Raw genomic sequence first — 16756 nt, 5'->3', positions numbered from 1 at the left:
CTCCATCTTTGAACATCTGGGGGGGAGTGGGGGGTGGATGATCCATCCCAGATGTATTAGCCGCGTTTTCCAAATTAAGTCTTTGTTTACTTCCTGCACTGTTTCTAAGAGCTAATGTCCTATATTGTTTGTTTCTGCTTTCATCAGTGTTTTTTAACATGTCTGAACTTACTATTGGCTTAAAGCTTCATTAGCGTGTTGTTTTCCTAAAATGTAATAAGAGCCACGCTAGGTCAGATCAGACAGGCAGTGCATTGGCACTCATCTCCAGCTGCGCGGTGGGCGAGGATTTAGATGGACAGTTAGGGAAGGGGCATGATCCTTCTCTTCTAGCCATCAGGGGTGTAGGAAATTTGTGATCAAGCAATTGCTTCTGGATCTGCATAATTAACAGCTGTGGATGCCCCAATTCTCCATGAATTCATCCTATCCTCTTTTGCACTCATTTAACTTTCAGCTTTGACGAGGTAATCTCATTGTGCCTTGTGTGCAAAATTATTTCCTTCTGTGCAAAATTATTTCCTTCTGTTTGATTTCAACCTGCTGCCTGACAACCAGCTGCCTCCATCCCTATGCTACAGATAACGCTGACTAATTCTCCAGACCTAGTAGTGCGTGAGATGCATTCTCCACCCACCCCAGATTTTGCTCATGACTCCTTTTTAGGATCTAATGGTCTGGCATTTCTTTTTTTTTCTGTTGTTTCTCACATCAGTGTTGCCTGTCTCCATAGGAGAGTGAGTGTTTTTCTCATGTGTCCCTTGGCAGCACTGCGGCTCCAACTTTCCCACTGCTGTCGCAGGTCACTCGAAACAGCCTGGGAAGGGAAACGGGAGGGGGGAGACAGACCAAACATGGGGTTCGTGCTATTTTACTATAGCCCTGCCCAGCACTCTCTGGCTGCCAAGTAACACCAGCTAGCACTGGAAACCTGCCCACCTCCTTCACATTGCCTTGGTTGCTGAAAGCTGGGGAGAGAGCAGCTCCACGTGAACCCAGCAGCCCTGGGAGCGGCGATGTGAAGGAGATGAGGGCATTTCACACCGCTGTGTGAGCCGCCAGCTCTGCAAAATACCACCAGACGTGGCTTGCTATAGAGATACGAGCTGCCCCGCCATACCTATGCTCACCATACCCCCGCTTGCCCTACCCACGCTCGTCATGTCCTGCCACCGCCTCAGCTACTTTTCCTTGGTTTCCTACAAGTATTGGGAGAAGCTGGCACCTCCAGCACTGTTTCTTGTTACCTGATTAAAGATGGGTGCAATGCCATTCCCGCTCCTGAATGTGTGTTGCTCTGAGACTGACTGACAAAGCGGGGATGTGGTGGGATGGAGCTTAACTGGGAGAAGATATTAATGTGGTTACTGCTAGCTTTATATATGGTTTGGTTTTTTGGTTTTTTTTTTTCTGGTCATGTCTTCAAAAGATATTTGTTCAAAACCAGGACTTTTACAACACTTTTTTTTTTAAAGGGGACATAATTGAGAGGAGGATGCTCTGCAGATGGGGCAGGAGACCAAGAAGGCACAGGGACAAGGAGAGCAAGGACCAGTATGGTGGTACTGGGGCAGAATAAAGTTGGAAGTGGGAAAGTTTGAGTAAGCCAAGCCAGGAGCAGACAGTCTGTGTGCTCTGCCCACCAGCCTGCACTGTTTGCATTAGAGGTTATAAACAGGGGCTCCTTGGTTTTACCACTGCTCTTCTTGGGAAATTGAGGCAGAAAGGCTGTCGGTGACCCAAGCACATGTGGAGGACAGGTAGGAAAGCAGTGGTGCCAGGCAGCACTGGTAGAGGATGCTTTGCTGGGAGAAGAGGCAGCTAGAGCAACCCTTGTCACAGGGGTTAAAGCAATGCAGCATGGATCCACCTCAAGGTTGAAGGTAAGGCAGGTGTTTAGCATGGCTCTGGGTATCCTGAGAAGCCCACTGCTGATGGCAGGAGGAGCTCCTTCCCAGGGTGGCCTGGACAGAGCAGTACGGCACGCTCATGTTAGCAAAGGAAGCCTTTCTCCTGACATGTCCAGGCGTGATGGTAAATCTTTCAGTTGGTTGGGCTCTGTGTCAGGGATGTCCTAATAAAGATCTCTGTCAGAGCCGCTAAGCTGCTGGAGTTTTAGCCCCACAGGCTAAGACTGCAAAGCAAGGCTGCCTCCCGCAGCAGTGCCCATCCGTGGGCAGAGCACAGGGCCCCTGAGGTGACTGCTGCCCACTGGGGCAAGGGCGTAGGTGGCAGAGGGGTGGAGAGGAACCAGCTCCCCCCAAATCCAGAAACGGTGTGCAACTCTGTTTTTTAACAGTCAGCATGGCATTTTCATCTGCCTTTAGGCTGCCGAGCTCTCTTCTGCTGCCAGTTGCCCGGTGCCTGTCGGAGATCGCTATCATGCCCACTTGCAGTGCGCAGCAGGGCGACAGCAGACCTCCGAGCAGAGCTCTCCTTGCTGGTACCTGCCCAGCAGACGGCTCCTACACCAGACCTCACGTTGCCCTGTCCTCCCCCTGCGAGCTCCTAGCTGGGCGGCTTGGCTAGGCAGCGGCGGGCAGGGCGATGCGGCCCCCGTCTCCGTCTATCCCGGGAGCAGCGGGACTGCCGGCTGAGCGGGGCCGGGGCAGAGGGGCCGGCAGAGCCGCGGAGCCTGCGGCGCTGCCTCCCTCCGCTTCCCCAGGAGATGGGGCAGGAGAGCAGGCGCGGCTCCGAGCTGGCGGCCGGGCCCCGGGGGGGAGCGGCGGGAGCTGCCCGCGGCGGGCAGGCAGGGGCCGGGCAGGGCTGCGGCAGCCGTGCGGGCACCAGGGCCGCCCTGGCGCCGTCCCCAGCCGCTCGGCTCTTGCCCCGCGGACGGGCTCGGCGAGGGGCATGCCCGCCGCCCCCCTCCCCTCTCCCCCCGCCCCGCCGCTCGCCGTGCGCTTGGCAGCCCCGACGCCCTCCGCAGCCAGTTTTCCAGCCCTACGCGTCTTCTGCAGTGACAGCCAGTGGCTGCGGGGGCCTGTTTACTGTCCGGTTAATAAGTGAGCTGGAGCGGGGGGGAAACTTCTGCGACGGCGGAGAGCGGGCTCGCCGGCGGGCGGCGGGCGGGGGGAGCATTCCTGCGCCGCGGGGCCCCGGCGCGCCCCGCTCCCGCCGCCCCCCGCCGCCCCCCGCCCGCAGGTGCAGGGGGCTGGCACTCGGAAACTGGAAAGAGCTGGTTGGAGTTTGCACTTTAAGCTCCCGGCAGGGAGGGAGCCGGGGGCTCGGAGCTGGTCTGGGCGCCGGGCGCCGCGGGAGGATGGCTCGGTGGCTGCGGCCCCTCGTGGGAGCCCTGCTCCTGCTCGAGGTGGCGGCCGCCCTCAGCTTCCTCCACCATCGCTACGAGGAGATGGTGCAGGCCCTGTTCCGCGTGCAGAGCCAGTGCCCCTACGTCACCCGCATCTACAGCATCGGCCGCAGCGTCGAGGGCCGACACCTCTACGTGCTGGAGTTCAGCGACTACCCGGGCATCCACGAGCCCCGTAAGTACGGCGGGGACGGGGCCGGCGGTTCGGAGAGGATGGGCTTCGTCGCCACGCTCCCTGCCACGCGGCACCGTCAGGGCACGGGGAGGGGGGTACCTCCCTTTCCAGGCGGGACTCCCAGAGGTGCCCGGGTGTCAGGCGGTGCCGGCTCCGGCAGGGACCCCGCAGCCAGCCCAGGGATGATGCGCACGCGAACCCCACGCGCACACGCCGTGCTTGCGTGAGCGGCAGCGTGGCCCAGGTGCGTACTTTGGACGGAGCTCTGATTTTTCCGTGCAGGCTTCCGTGCACGAGCTCCGGCGAGTCCATCTCTGCACCCCACCTGCCCTGCCACCCTCTTTCTCCGAAAACAGTATCGTGCAGGCAGGGAGAGGGAGCACCCGCCCTCCACCCTTTGCTGCTGGATAGTGGCAGGAGGGAAGAGTTCAGCCCTTCCTGCTCCAGACCCCAAAGCAAGGGGGACAGCGAGCGAGGGACCCGGCAGAGCAGGCGCCGGGCTCCCGCAGCCCCGCCGGCCCCGTGGGCTGTGCAGCCCCCGAGGCAGGAGGTCTCGGAGATCTCTACCTGCTGCCACGTGGCCTGCGGAGCCTTGGCAGCAATGGAGCAATGGCCCCTGGAGCTGCTGCCTGTGCGGCACGGAGGCACTGCCGAGCCAGACCTCGCTGGCAGCCGGGTGCTCCTGGGAGGCTGAGAGACCAGAGGGCTCTCCAGGCTGGGGTCATGCACACAGGGCTCCTCCTTTCCCCGCCTTGTGCCCCTGGGCCACAGATGCAGACAGGGCTCTGCCTACGTTTTGCAGGATTTTTTGCCTTTTCAAATCCTGGCTGGTGTGGTTAAACGCAGGGGCTGACAAGTACAGGCAGTCTAGTCGCATGGAAAACTGCTGGGAGCGCTGCAGGAGTGAGAGGGACCCATACCAGCACCCCACCAGTGGAGCAGCCCCCCCAAATCCCACAGCACCCCATGCTCACCCTCGGGTGGTGGCTTACCCAGGGACACACTGCACCAGGGGCAGAGCCGCCGCGGGGCACGCTGCTCCCCTCCTGCAGCCCGGAGCATCACATTCAGGGGTGTCAGGAAGTGGGATGGGTGGCTTCCCACGCTGACCGCCTCCGTGGCAGCACTGTTCGGTACAGGAAAATCTGCACAGCGCTCAGGACACCTCGAGCCCCTCCACAGCACATCGGGGGCTGATTCGAAGCAAGGAGTGAGCAAAGGGTGCTGGCAATGTGCCACTGGATTTTAGACTTGCAGGACCACCGGAGAGCAGCTGGAAGGGCCATAGGAGGTGACCGAGATCTCCCCTGCCCCAGGTGGGCAGCATGGACCCGTGGCCCTGCTTGTAGCATGGGTCACCCTCAGGCTGGCACTTTCAGCTTGTAGCATGAGGACTTTGGGAATCTGTGGATTTCCTTAAAGGCCACAGAAAGTAAGTTTGAAAAGCAAGCCTAGGGTTAGTGGGCTTACGTGCAGTAATTAGGGCTTATGTGTCCACATGGATAATGTTTAGGGTCTGCATATTAAAAAAGGCTGACAAGTCCTGCTGCAGACTCAAACAAAGCAGAGAAGGAGAATCCCTGCTGAGACCGTATTTTTTTAAATAAAGACTGCACATACCTCCAGGACATTTTTATAGTTTTTATAACTGGATTACCTAATTAAATGAGTTCTCATGTCTCCTGAAATCTAACCAGGTCAAAACATGTTGCCCACCCGTGGTGTCCTGTGCTGAGGCACAGCGATCAAAAGATACAGAAAAGCAAAATCTTTTGCCAAAATTAGAATTTTTTTTAGAATCTATCTTCAGCATGTCCAGATGCAGTGTCTTCTCCCCACACGGCAAAGGCGTGGGGGATTTTGGAAGCAGGAGATGTCTGATGTGTGGGGCTGCGGTGCCTTTTGCCCTGGGGATCCTCATGACACCATGTGTGGCAGCAGGGTTGCGTGCTGCCACTGCACGTCTGATTGCTGCTGGAAAACTCATGGTGCTGTGGGAGCTCTGGCAGCCTGGCATTTGTAATGACACCCTGTTTTGTCCTGACCCGTTCATGTGAAAGTCAGGCTCCCCTTTTAACTGGATTCCCCTGGTGTCTCTCATCCTACCAGTGCTGACTCCAGCCTGCAATAGGACATTTATTCTCTCACAAGTAACTGCTTTAAAAGCCCCTCTGGGAAAGCGTAACCTGTCCCTCACGTGTGCTGCCTTTCCTTCAGCAAAGCAGTGAGTCCTGCTCAGGCACTGTCTGCTTGCAGTCTCTAAATCCGTATTTTGAGACCTCATTTAGAAAAGCCAGTGACAAGAGACCTTTTTGCTTATACTGGAGCTACCTGAGGGACAGTTTGATCCATATTCAACTAAGCCTCTAAGGGTTTCTCCAGGCTGACAAGGAGCAGCCAGAGGCAACCATGCTCTTCCAGTGAAAGAGCATGGCTCGCCCCAAGCCAGGGGTTGATTTTGTCCTGCAGAGTAATGAAAAGCTCCTTAAAGCATGCAGAGCCAGGAATGTGCCGTGCTGGTGAGAGGCACTGAGAGCAAACCACGAAGGTCAGAGGTGGAAGAAATGGCCTGTCCCCTCCACTGCCACCCACCGCAGAGCTGGGAGGCGCTGGCACCCTGGGGCTTGGGGCAGCAGCAATCCTGCCAGTGCTCCCCGGTCCCTCTGTGCTGCCTTTCCCCAGCCTGAGACCAAACCACCTGCAAATACATCCTCTTGTGTGCTCCAAAGGCAAGCAGCAACCTGGTGGAGGGCCTGGGCTGCTCCCAGGGGTGCTGTGGCAAAATGGAAGGGGGCCCATATGAGAACCATGCCACTCTACCTCATTAAGGTTTGTGTTTTCCAAGGGAAAGGGCCGTTTCACACCATTTATTGGGGGTCCCTTGGGCTTGCCCAGGCTCCCTGCAGTAGGAATTGGCTCTTCTCCCTCCCTGTCCCTGCCCTGGCTGATGGTATCACTCTCTTGCTCTTTCCAGTGGAGCCAGAGTTCAAGTATGTGGGGAACATGCATGGGAACGAGGTGCTGGGCCGTGAGCTGCTGCTGCAGCTCTCCGAGTTTCTGTGTGAGGAGTACCGCCGGGGCAACGAGCGGATCACCCGCCTCATCCACGACACACGCATCCACATCATGCCCTCCATGAACCCCGACGGGTACGAAGTGGCTGCCAAGCAGGTACCAGGCAGCGATCACCTCCTCCAGCCGGGTAGGGGCAGAAAGCCCTTCAAACCCCTGCAAAATCCCCTTCACTGCACCTATGGGGAGGGGGCATCTTTCCTCTGTGCGCTACCAAATTTGTGCCCCTCAACCGGTGTTGCTGCTCCTCAACTCCCGTGCCAAGGGCTCACGCTGTGCATCCTGCCCCAGGTGGCCCTGGCAGGTGATGGAGGAGGCTTCCTACACCTGTCTTACTCTCCCCAGAAGTTAATTTGTCACAGGTTGCTGCAAATCCCCTGCCCCAGGCTGGGGAAGTGGCAGCTGAATGCCACTGTCATGAGCAGACAGGGACACAAGGGATAGGGCAGGAGAGAAGCCGTCTAGTCCCCCCCCAAAACCTCACCCATTCCGTTGTACCGCTAGACCTTGGGGAGATATTTTAGTGATAGCTCATTCAGTTGAGACAAATTGTTTATTTAGCTTGTGCCTTTCTCTGTGACCCTGGAAAATGAAGATATTGCTATTGACTTTCCCTGTCAGTACCAATACTCTTTATTCTCCTGCCAGCAATAACACACGTGTTGCGACTCAAAGGCACCGAAGCACCGTTAGGACAGCCAGTCCCTGCCGCTCTGACACCCAGCCTGCCTGCGCCCACCCTGTACTCACCCCCGTGATGCACCTTTGCCCCGCAGGGCCCAGACAGCAACGGGTACTTGACAGGGAGGAACAACGCCAACGGAGTGGACTTAAACCGCAACTTCCCTGACCTCAACACGTTCGTGTACTACAGTGGGGAAATCAGCGGGCCAAATCACCACATCCCACTGCCCGACAACTGGAAAAGCCAGGTACCGGTCTGGGATGCTGCGAGGGCTACAGCATCCTTTTAGAGTGGCTCAGCACCCAAGCAAATATACGGTCCTTTGGTTTGCACAGTGCCTGTCTCCTTCCCCGTGCTTCCTGCATGCAGAGAAACGATGTAATCCTGCCCGGTATCACCGCTTACACCTTTGCCAGGAGGAGAGGCTGACATCATGGCCAGCTTGGGGAGGAGGTTGCAATGGATGGGGCAGAGGAGGTGGCGCATGCTAGCTAATGTGTGTGCCTCAGGTTTTGGGGCTGTGCTGGAAGAGCTGTAGCAGGGTACACGCCGGAGGAGTCAGCTCTGTGCACCAGGGTGGGTGGTGGAGAACAGAGGAAGCTGCGAGGGCTGAAGCAGGCAAATTGCAGGGCAGGGTCTGACGTGACTGATCACGCCGCAGCCTGGCATGGAGCAGCAGCTGGTCCAGAGGTGGCTGAGCTCTTCTCCCTGTCCCCGGCCCTCTTCTCCTCACAGGTGGAGCCAGAGACGTTGGCTGTGATCCAGTGGATCAGCAGCTACAACTTTGTGCTCTCAGCCAATCTGCACGGTGGAGCAGTGGTGGCAAATTACCCCTATGACAAGTCTCAGGACCCGCGGTTCAGGAGCCACCGGCGCACAGTCAACACACCTACCCCTGATGACAAGTTGTTTCAGAAGGTGAGCGCGGCCCAGGTGGGCAAGAGCATTCCCGCAGCCCTGGCAGGGTGCAGCACGTGAGAGCTGGCTGGGAGTCTCAGGGTCACTGCCTCATGCAGGAGCCAAGCCAAGAAACGTGTTGGAAATAACCATTAGCAGACTACGGCGTTTCTGCCAGCCACCGGCTCATGAGCCAGGTCAGGGCAGTCCTACTATGAGCCGGTCCCACCACACGTACAGGCCAGTCTTAACCCTCAGGAGCCCATTCCTCATCTGTGCCGTGCTTCAGTTTGCCATAACCCCAGCATCACCAGTGTCTTCAGTACCACCCTGCTCTTCCAGAGCTGGAGCTTGCCCCCAGCTTTGCTTCGCCATTCTGGCATGTATATGGGTTTTTTAACTAGACGTGGCAGGGTCTGGCTGGGGGTCTGCTGAGAGCAGGATAAGGGAGGCGGGTGCCCAGCAGGGGCTTGTGGATGGAGAAGAATAAGGAATACAACAAAAGCAGCACCAGCAGCATAGGCAGACATCAGGGAATGTATCAGTATGTGCTGCTGATCCTGCTAGCGCTAGCTGAAGCCTGTGGTTTTTCTCCATTGTTAAAACGTCCCAGAAAACAGTGCCTTCAGTCACTGCTTCCATTAAGAAGTACCCAGCACAAGAAAAAGCAAGTCTGCGTTAGAACAGTTAATGAGAAAAATAAGTCTGAGCTGGAGTTCAGCCTTCTCTGGAAGCAGAGGCTGTGCAGGGGCTTGCCAGAACCTGCTGGGATCAGGGCTGTGCTCAGACCCAGATGCAGAGAGGCTGCAGTCTGGGGTGTAGGCTAATGATACCCACATAGCCTCAGAAGTCAGAAATGTAGTGAAGTAACTGTTTTCCTGCTGACAGAATGAGATTACACCAGCATCTGAACCATAATGCAAGGGTATAGAGTTTGCGTTAGAAAATGCAAACAAAGGTCTCTCTTAAACTGTGTCTTACACAAAGGACAGGCTTTGGATGCAGTGTCCCAATTTCAGCCCTGCCTTCGTGTCTAAAAATAAGCAGTAATCTTAATAAGGACAATAGACAAGCAGTTGCCAGAACCAGAAGTTGCCCAAACTCTTTCCTAATACAAATTCCCCTGATATATATGGTATTTGCATCAGGACTGATACTGGTTAGTTTTCCTCCCATATCTTGTCCCCCTGTTAGTGCCATTTGCTGTGCGTGGGCCAGCACCGATGGGGTTGGGTGCCCCTGCGTGGGCCCAGTGCCCTCTGCTCCCCCTCATCTCAGCGGGAGCAGGGCAGGAGCCGCCTATGCCATCGGCAAGCCTTCAGCTTGCCAGATTTCTGATCTTTTTCCTCCTCCTTCATCTGCCTACATTTCGTAGAGGTCCTGGCCACCTTGTGTGGTATTTCACGGCAGTAAGATGCGGGAGCTGTCTCCTGTCTGACTTCCTTCCCACACTCCCCAGTGAAGCCTGTGCAGGAGGGGGGATGTTTCGCCCAGAGCCAGGCAGGGTCCCCAGCTGCGCGGTGCCGGAGCGGTGACCGATAGCTGCTCTCTTTCTAGCTGGCCAAGACCTACTCGTATGCCCACGGCTGGATGCACCGTGGCTGGAACTGCGGAGACTACTTTGCCGATGGCATCACAAATGGGGCATCCTGGTACTCGCTCAGCAAAGGTAAGGGCGGGGCAGGTGAGCACCACCCGCAGCAAGGTGTTGAGCTGAAGAGAGGTGAAAGGATAGATGAGAAACCTCAGGACCGGATAGGTTGGGGAAGGGCTGTGGCAATAGCAATGTGCCTGTTACTAGACACCATTCTGGTGTCTGCATCTCAGACTGGGAAACGGCTGGGAAGACTGGAAGTGGCTTAGGAAAGAGCCACAGAAGTAGCTGAGGTCTGCAGAGACCTGCTGTGTGCTGCTGGACAAAGGAAGCATCAATCTGTTAGTGTATTTGAAAATGCTACAGCATAACTCCATCAAGACCCAAAACTGTGACCAAAGAGAAGACATTTCTCGTAGCTGCTGGCTCCTGAAAAATCCGATTAAAAAAGACATAATGAAGAAACTGACAATGAGTGAATTAGGCTAGAAAAAAGATTGGAGAGCAACTGGAAAGGGACATACAGTCCCTGCGGTACCAAACCTTCCTGAGCTTCTGAAGGCAGAGTGGCGAATGATCCGGCTGAAGGAGGGAGCTGGGCAGCCACAGGGGGAGGGGGTTGTATGGGGGGAGAGGCTCTAGTCGCGCTGTATGGAGGGAGGAGGCTGCACCTACGGGGCAAAGCGGGAGAGCAAGACAGTTCTGGTACAAGACAGACATGGGCCAGGATGCCTGGGACACAGGAATGGGGAGGGAAGGGGGCCTTGCATTCCCCTGGCCACAGGCTGCTGTTCTCTTCCAGGCATGCAGGACTTCAATTACCTCTACACCAACTGCTTTGAAATCACTCTGGAGCTGAGCTGCAACAAGTTCCCCCCCGAAGAGGACCTGGAGCGGCAGTGGATGGCCAACCGGGAGGCCCTTGTTGCTTTCATTGAAGAGGTAAGGGGGCAGCCCTGGGACCTACACTCTTGTCCTGCAGGCCCCCATGGGCCCTGGTGGTAGGGGACCAGCAGGCACTAGGGGTGGAAGGGGGGTGGTCATGGAGCTCACTGGGTGCTCTAGTTGGGGAGAGCTGTTGTATCCTAGACTGGCTCTGCTGGGGAGAACCAGGAGAGCCAAGGGTACAGGGAAAAGTGGGGTTGTCCCCAGAGCTCTGCCCTCCTCCAGTGCTCAGCAATACCCTCTTGAGCAAAGGAAGGTCCTTGACCCAGCAGTCTGTCTCCCTCCCTGCAGATTCACCAGGGCATCAAAGGGATGGTGTCAGACGAGAACAACAACGGTATTGCAGGAGCGGTGATTTCTGTCCAGGGAATCAGCCATGACATCACCTCTGGTGGGTTGTCGGTCCCCTTGCATGCTGTCCTTTTTGGATACAGCCTCTCGGAGGCTATCTGGGTATGTGGGAGGAGGTTAGCAGGCGAAGCTATAATATGCGTGGCCAGCGTGGTTTGCTTCCCAAAAACACCAGCTGTGAGAAACGTGCCTGTGCATCCTGGACTGGGAAGGACTTAGGAAAGAAAGAGGTGAGAACTGGAATACAAACCTTATTGTAAAGGACTTCAGAAAGTCAGATCCTATTTTATCTGAGAGAGAGGAGAAAATAGGTTTGTATAGAACCAAAGAGAAGATTGAGGGAATAATCTACTCAAGCATCTAAGTATCTACACAGAGCTGAAACAGCTGATAGCAAAGGACACAATGGCAGAACAAGATGAAAGACTGAAAGTTCAAGCCAGACAAATTTAGACTGAGAATGAAGTGCTACTTTAGTTTATCCAAGTTGTGGTGGTTTCTCCTTTGCTGGCCGATTTTAACCTCCTCTTCATAAACACCCTTCTCCAACTGGACCACACATTACAGACTGGCTGCAGAAAATAGCCAATATTCCAGCTCTTCAGAGGTCAGACTGTGAAATCATCAAAACTCCTGGCCGTAGGTCTGTGACTCAGTAACACTCTAGTATTTGGCACTATTATGCCAACCTGCATAGGAAAGGGGAGTGTGCAAGAGATCACAGAATCACAGAGGTGCTGGCTACAAGAGCCCTCTGAGGTCTCCTGTCCAGACTCCTGCTTGGAGCAGGATTGTCCCCAGCATTGGCTCTGATCGGCCACCGCTCCCTCCAGCTGATCCTCACTGAACCCCAAGGATGGAGGTTTCACAGCCTGTCTGCTGTCCTGTGCCAGGCGTGCACCACCTTTGAGGTGAAGCTGTGCTCCCTGATCCACCCTGAAGCTCCCAAGCTGCTATCTGTGGCCGCTGCCCCTCCTTGTATTGCCTGGCACTGCTCCGAGGAGTTTGGCCCCATCACCTTTGTAGCTGCCTTTCAAGTAGCTGCCGGCTGTGAGCAGATCCCCCTCCACCTCCTCCCAGCCAGCCTGAGCCCACCCGGCTCCCCCAGCTCTTGTTGTGGGGCCTGAACTCTCCCTGTGGGTCAGTAGCTCTGGTTCTCCCACATCTCTCTTGACCTGGAAGCACCAAAACTGGACACGGTATCCAAGTGCAGCCTCCCTGGGACTGAACAGAGGGAGAAAATTATTCCCTTTGACCTGCCAGCCCCCCTCTCTTCCCTTGGAAGCCCCCGACTCATGTGTGTCTCACTTGTGACAGTTAGCCTCACGTAAGCCAAAATAACACAGGCTGCCTGTAATGATTACTCAAATTTTGCAATACCCATCCAATTCCGTAGATGGGAACATACTCAAATTGTCAAAGTAATCCATAATGTGCTGCTGCCTCACTGTTGGCCATCCCCTGTCCCTAACCACACCAGTACACAGTCCATCAGAGTGCTCCTGTGGCTTCCCTGTGCAGGGAGAATCGGGGAGCAGCTGAGCTGATGAGCAATTAAAAGCCTGCTGATAACCCAAACAAAAAGTGGCAAAATTGTATATGACAGGAATTAGAGATTGCATTATGCATAAGGAGTCAGACTGGAGCTGTGATTGCCCTTAGGTCTGCTGTCGTCTGACTGGCGAGCGCTCACATTTGCAGCCTCCCTTGCACAGGCACAGCCAACACTGCCGTACCTTTGGTTCGGTGTTTACTTGCAGACTGACCTCTACTCTGTGGCACTAATGAGACATCACTTGCAGTCTACCAATGTGAATCCAGCTTTGTGGTAGCCAACAGATTTGGAAGGAAGGCCAAAAGTCGCCTGGGTTTTGAAGGCTACACACCCTCGAGGAAGTACACTCGGCAGGACCTACTGGAATATCTTTTGCTCTGCGTGCATCCTGAGTGCTTTCTCTTCCCACCTTGTGTTCCAGGTGATATGGGGGATTATTTCCGGCTGCTGCTGCCTGGCACTTACACTGTCACAGCCTCTGCAGAGGGGTACCAGCCCCAAACAGTGACAACAACAGTGGGCCCAGCTGCACCTTCACTGGTGAGTCAGGCTGCGTAGTCACAAGGGTGTCTCAAAATGTCTTCACCCCAGGGAGAAAGAAATGCAGCAGGGGATGTCTAGTGAGCAGTAGAGAAAGGAGAGAGGATGTAGAGCATTGCCAGTGGCTACTGGCTGTCTGCTTTGGCAGACACAGGGCTCCCCGCAGCTCACAGAGGGGGACGGGGTGAAGACAATGCCATGTGCGTCTCAATTCCTTACTGAGGGCTCGCAGCTGCACTGGGCTGCCATGCCAGCTCCTGTGTCCCTCTGCCTCTTGGCCATGGGGAGAGCCCTGGCTGGCTGGGGCTGCTGCTCTTTAGCTTTTCCTCCATCCTCCCCACTGTCCAGGACGTGATGATGTGGAGACAGCATCTGTTCCTTGAGGCGCCATTATCCCCCTGGCTCTGTGGGTTTCGGTGCTCTGCTATCATCTGCATCCTGCCTGGGACCAAACGTTGTCAGACTCATAGCAAGAGGCCAAAGTCTGCCTTTCTTTCTGCCAAGAGCACCCAAGACAAGAGCTGGGTGCCAACAAAGAACAGCCAAGCACCTTTGAGAGATGAAGTGCTCTTGACACCAGTGTGGCCCCTACAGCACCTTTCTGAGGGCAGGCTGGACGACTAGAAATTGGTTATAAAAACAGTGGGTGGTGATTCCTGCCCCTGCTGTTGCCTTGTGAACATGGTGGGACTGCAGATGCAGCTTCCTCTAAGGACCGGCAAGAAACCCCCGGCTGCAGCATCCTGGCACATCATTTGCTTCACTGCATGTACACTGGCCAGGCTCTGCCATAAATACACTGCGGTGGTTCTCCCACCCTCTGTCTCTTCATCCCACCCTACCCAGCCTCTGAAGTTCTTCCAGAGCTGCCCTTTTCTCAGGATTAGAAACCTTCTAATTTTCATCCTAAATTTATTTATGGTCAGTTTATCCCTATTTGTTCTTATGCCAACGCTGTGCTTTAAATAGGTTCTCTTCTTCCCTGGTATTTATTCCCTGATGTATTTATAGACAGCTGTCAAGCCCAGTCCTAGCCTTTGTTTTGCTAGGTTAAGCACCCAGCTCTTTGGCTTTCCTTTTTAAAATAGATTTTCCATTTACCGTGTTACTGTAGAAGACTGATTTGTTCCCTGATGGTCTGATTTTTGTGGATCTCCCCTCACAGCAGCCCTCCTGTCCCCATTTCCCTCTGCCCCTGCAGCACCTCCCATACCCATCATTCACCCCATCCCTCCCCCAGGAAGCCCACACAGCCCCATTCCAGTTTCACCTTTCTGTATGGCCTCCCCATTACCCGTTCATCTGATGCTGTGTCCTGCACACTCCTTATCCCCTTCTCCCGCTTGTACCTGCTAGCATGGCTGTAGTGGATGGAGGTTTCTTTTCTGGAATTTTTTTGCCTGGATCTACTGGAGGCCCTGGTTTCTAAAAGACTGATTAAGCAGGATTCAGCTAACAAGATGCAATTGGAAAAGGACTGTCTGTCCTAAACCATCCTGTGTATTAAATATTCACAGAGATGCAAAGCAATGCTATTTCTCTACTCTCTGGTGAGAAAAGATGAAGAAAGAATATAGCTCAGTCCCTTGCCTTTCACAGCTCATCTTCCAAACCATCCTAGGACATTGCATTGCCACAGAAACAACTCTGCCTAAGAAATGTATCTGATTGTTGGTACAACACTTTCCACAGGAAAAAAAAAATGTTTCCAGCTGATTTAAGAACTGACTTCCCATTGTATCATAACATGGCTGAGGCCTTCTATTGCTTGTCTTGGCCCAAGAGTCAGCTTCGAAGGCTAGCAGCAGAGGCAGGTCCTGCAGACCCCTGAGCCAGCAGAGCACACACACAGTGTTACACAGTTATTTTTGTTCTTTCTCCAGGTGCATTTCCAGCTCAAACAAGATGTGGTGAGGAAGCCCCCAGAGCGTAAAGCCTCAGGCACACGCACGAACAACAAAGCCCTTCAGAAGAAGGTAGTGCCGAGAGCCACCCGCCGGGGGACCCAAAGATAAGGACAGCTCCCTTGGCTGAGAGCTGGGGGAAGCCGTTTATACGAGGCCTGGCTGATGACTCCAGCCAGTGAACTTTCCAACAGTCCAGCATGAAACTAGCCCAGATTATTAGGTTATTAAACGAGGAAGTATTTAATCCCTGAGCAAATGGTGAAGTCATTCGCAACAAAATGTGCCTGGGCTGCGGTTCCCTGGGCAGTGTGTCTGTAGCTGCTGAGCTCTTCTCCTGCACTCACTCCATCTTGGAGAGCTCTGCTCCCTTTACTCCTGGACTCAGTTGCTACACACCACATGAGATGCCCAGACACTCATGCATACTGGGGAGAATGAAGCCAGGCCCTGGTCTTTGACTGCTGCACTCACAAGCTGGGCACGTGAATCCTGGCACTAGTCCTTTGGGTGTGAGTGCCATGCTTCTCCCTCAGGTAAGGACGGTTGCTGCCTGTAGACCCTGAAGTTAGGGGGAGGTCAGTTTTAAAGCAGTCAGTGATGTGACTAGCTCTGAATGCAGTTTGTCCCACATGTAGCACAGCTGTCGCTGGTTGGCAACACCACAAGTAGGAATGCAGCACTGGGACGTGGTGGTCCAGGGTCATCTCCTGGCTAGTGTCACATTTATCTTGATGTGCAGATGGGACTTTCTGGTAGCTAGTTTGGATTATTTGTAGTCAGACAGGCTGAAATGATAAATGCTGGCAAAAACCAAGGATTATCCCGTCTCCTTATGTCTTCAGACCCAGACCAGATGGCTCACTGAAGGGTCTGCTCTAGTCAACACAAACTATTAGTCTGAGCACAGGAGCAACTAGGTGAGGTCTGACACCTGGTGATGAGTAGGAGTGCAAGACAGGTGATGTGATGTTCCTTTGAGACAAATACCCTGAACCTTGGTCCTGTCAATGTGCAACAGGGAACTGTGGATGCTTGATGCCAGCAGTGTGCTGTGCAGGTACAGCACAAGCCATGTGAGTTGTAATTGGGTTAGCGAAGACATGATCCATAGTTCAGTGAGGTGGGGTACTATAGGCTGGGCCTTAAAATGCTGCTTAGGCTGTGTGGGCAGGTTTAGAGTGGAAGCAAGAGTAGAAACAAAGCTGGTTATTTCCATGGTAAAAATATCTTAAGCAAGCAAGACCTTTCTAGCAGTCTTCACAGAAAATAAATTACTCCAGAGGGATAAACAGTCCCACCCATGTGCCCCAGCGATTTCTTTTTCCTTGGCTGGTTATCCCAATCTCCCCCATAAAGCCCTCTGTTGCACTGGCTCTCTCCATCTCTCAGGCCTCTCCAAAAAGTGTCCCCCACATATCCCCTTGCTCCACCTCCTTTGCAAACAGCTCGTCATCTCCTGTGAGCAACCTCTACCACCCTACCACACAGGCAATGTTCTGCACTTCATCCCTCACAGTCACCTCCTCCTTTGTCTCTGCTACAAGATGCTAGTGACATTTTCAGCCCTAGCAGCACACACACACTCTTGTAGCTCTGCATGCTAGCGGAAGCTGTTTCTCTGTCTTGCCTGTTCTTGCAAAGGCAGAGCAAACTGCCCCTCACAGGGTATTTACATAGGCTATTGCAAAAGAGTGCCAGGAATGGTAGTGCACTTAACCATGGCTG

The 16756-nt window shown here is 54.4% G+C and overlaps 1 protein-coding gene across 1 annotated transcript; it reads left to right on the top strand.

Annotated features, from left to right (window-relative positions):
* The first annotated feature begins 3262 nt into the window (after positions 1-3262).
* CPN1 (carboxypeptidase N subunit 1) lies at positions 3263-15139 on the top strand. Its single transcript, XM_075717737.1, has 9 exons — positions 3263-3485; positions 6460-6656; positions 7334-7489; positions 7978-8160; positions 9697-9808; positions 10536-10675; positions 10970-11069; positions 13006-13124; positions 15008-15139. Exons 1-9 carry the CDS (start codon positions 3263-3265, stop codon positions 15137-15139), a joined length of 1362 nt encoding a protein of 453 aa, XP_075573852.1.
* The last annotated feature ends 1617 nt before the right edge of the window (positions 15140-16756 follow it).

The sequence above is a fragment of the Pelecanus crispus genome, chromosome 10 (assembly GCF_030463565.1).
Source record: "Pelecanus crispus isolate bPelCri1 chromosome 10, bPelCri1.pri, whole genome shotgun sequence".
Taxonomy (NCBI): domain Eukaryota; kingdom Metazoa; phylum Chordata; class Aves; order Pelecaniformes; family Pelecanidae; genus Pelecanus; species Pelecanus crispus.
The sequence above is the reverse complement of the archived record's forward strand: the minus strand, read 5'-3'. Positions and strand labels throughout refer to the sequence as shown.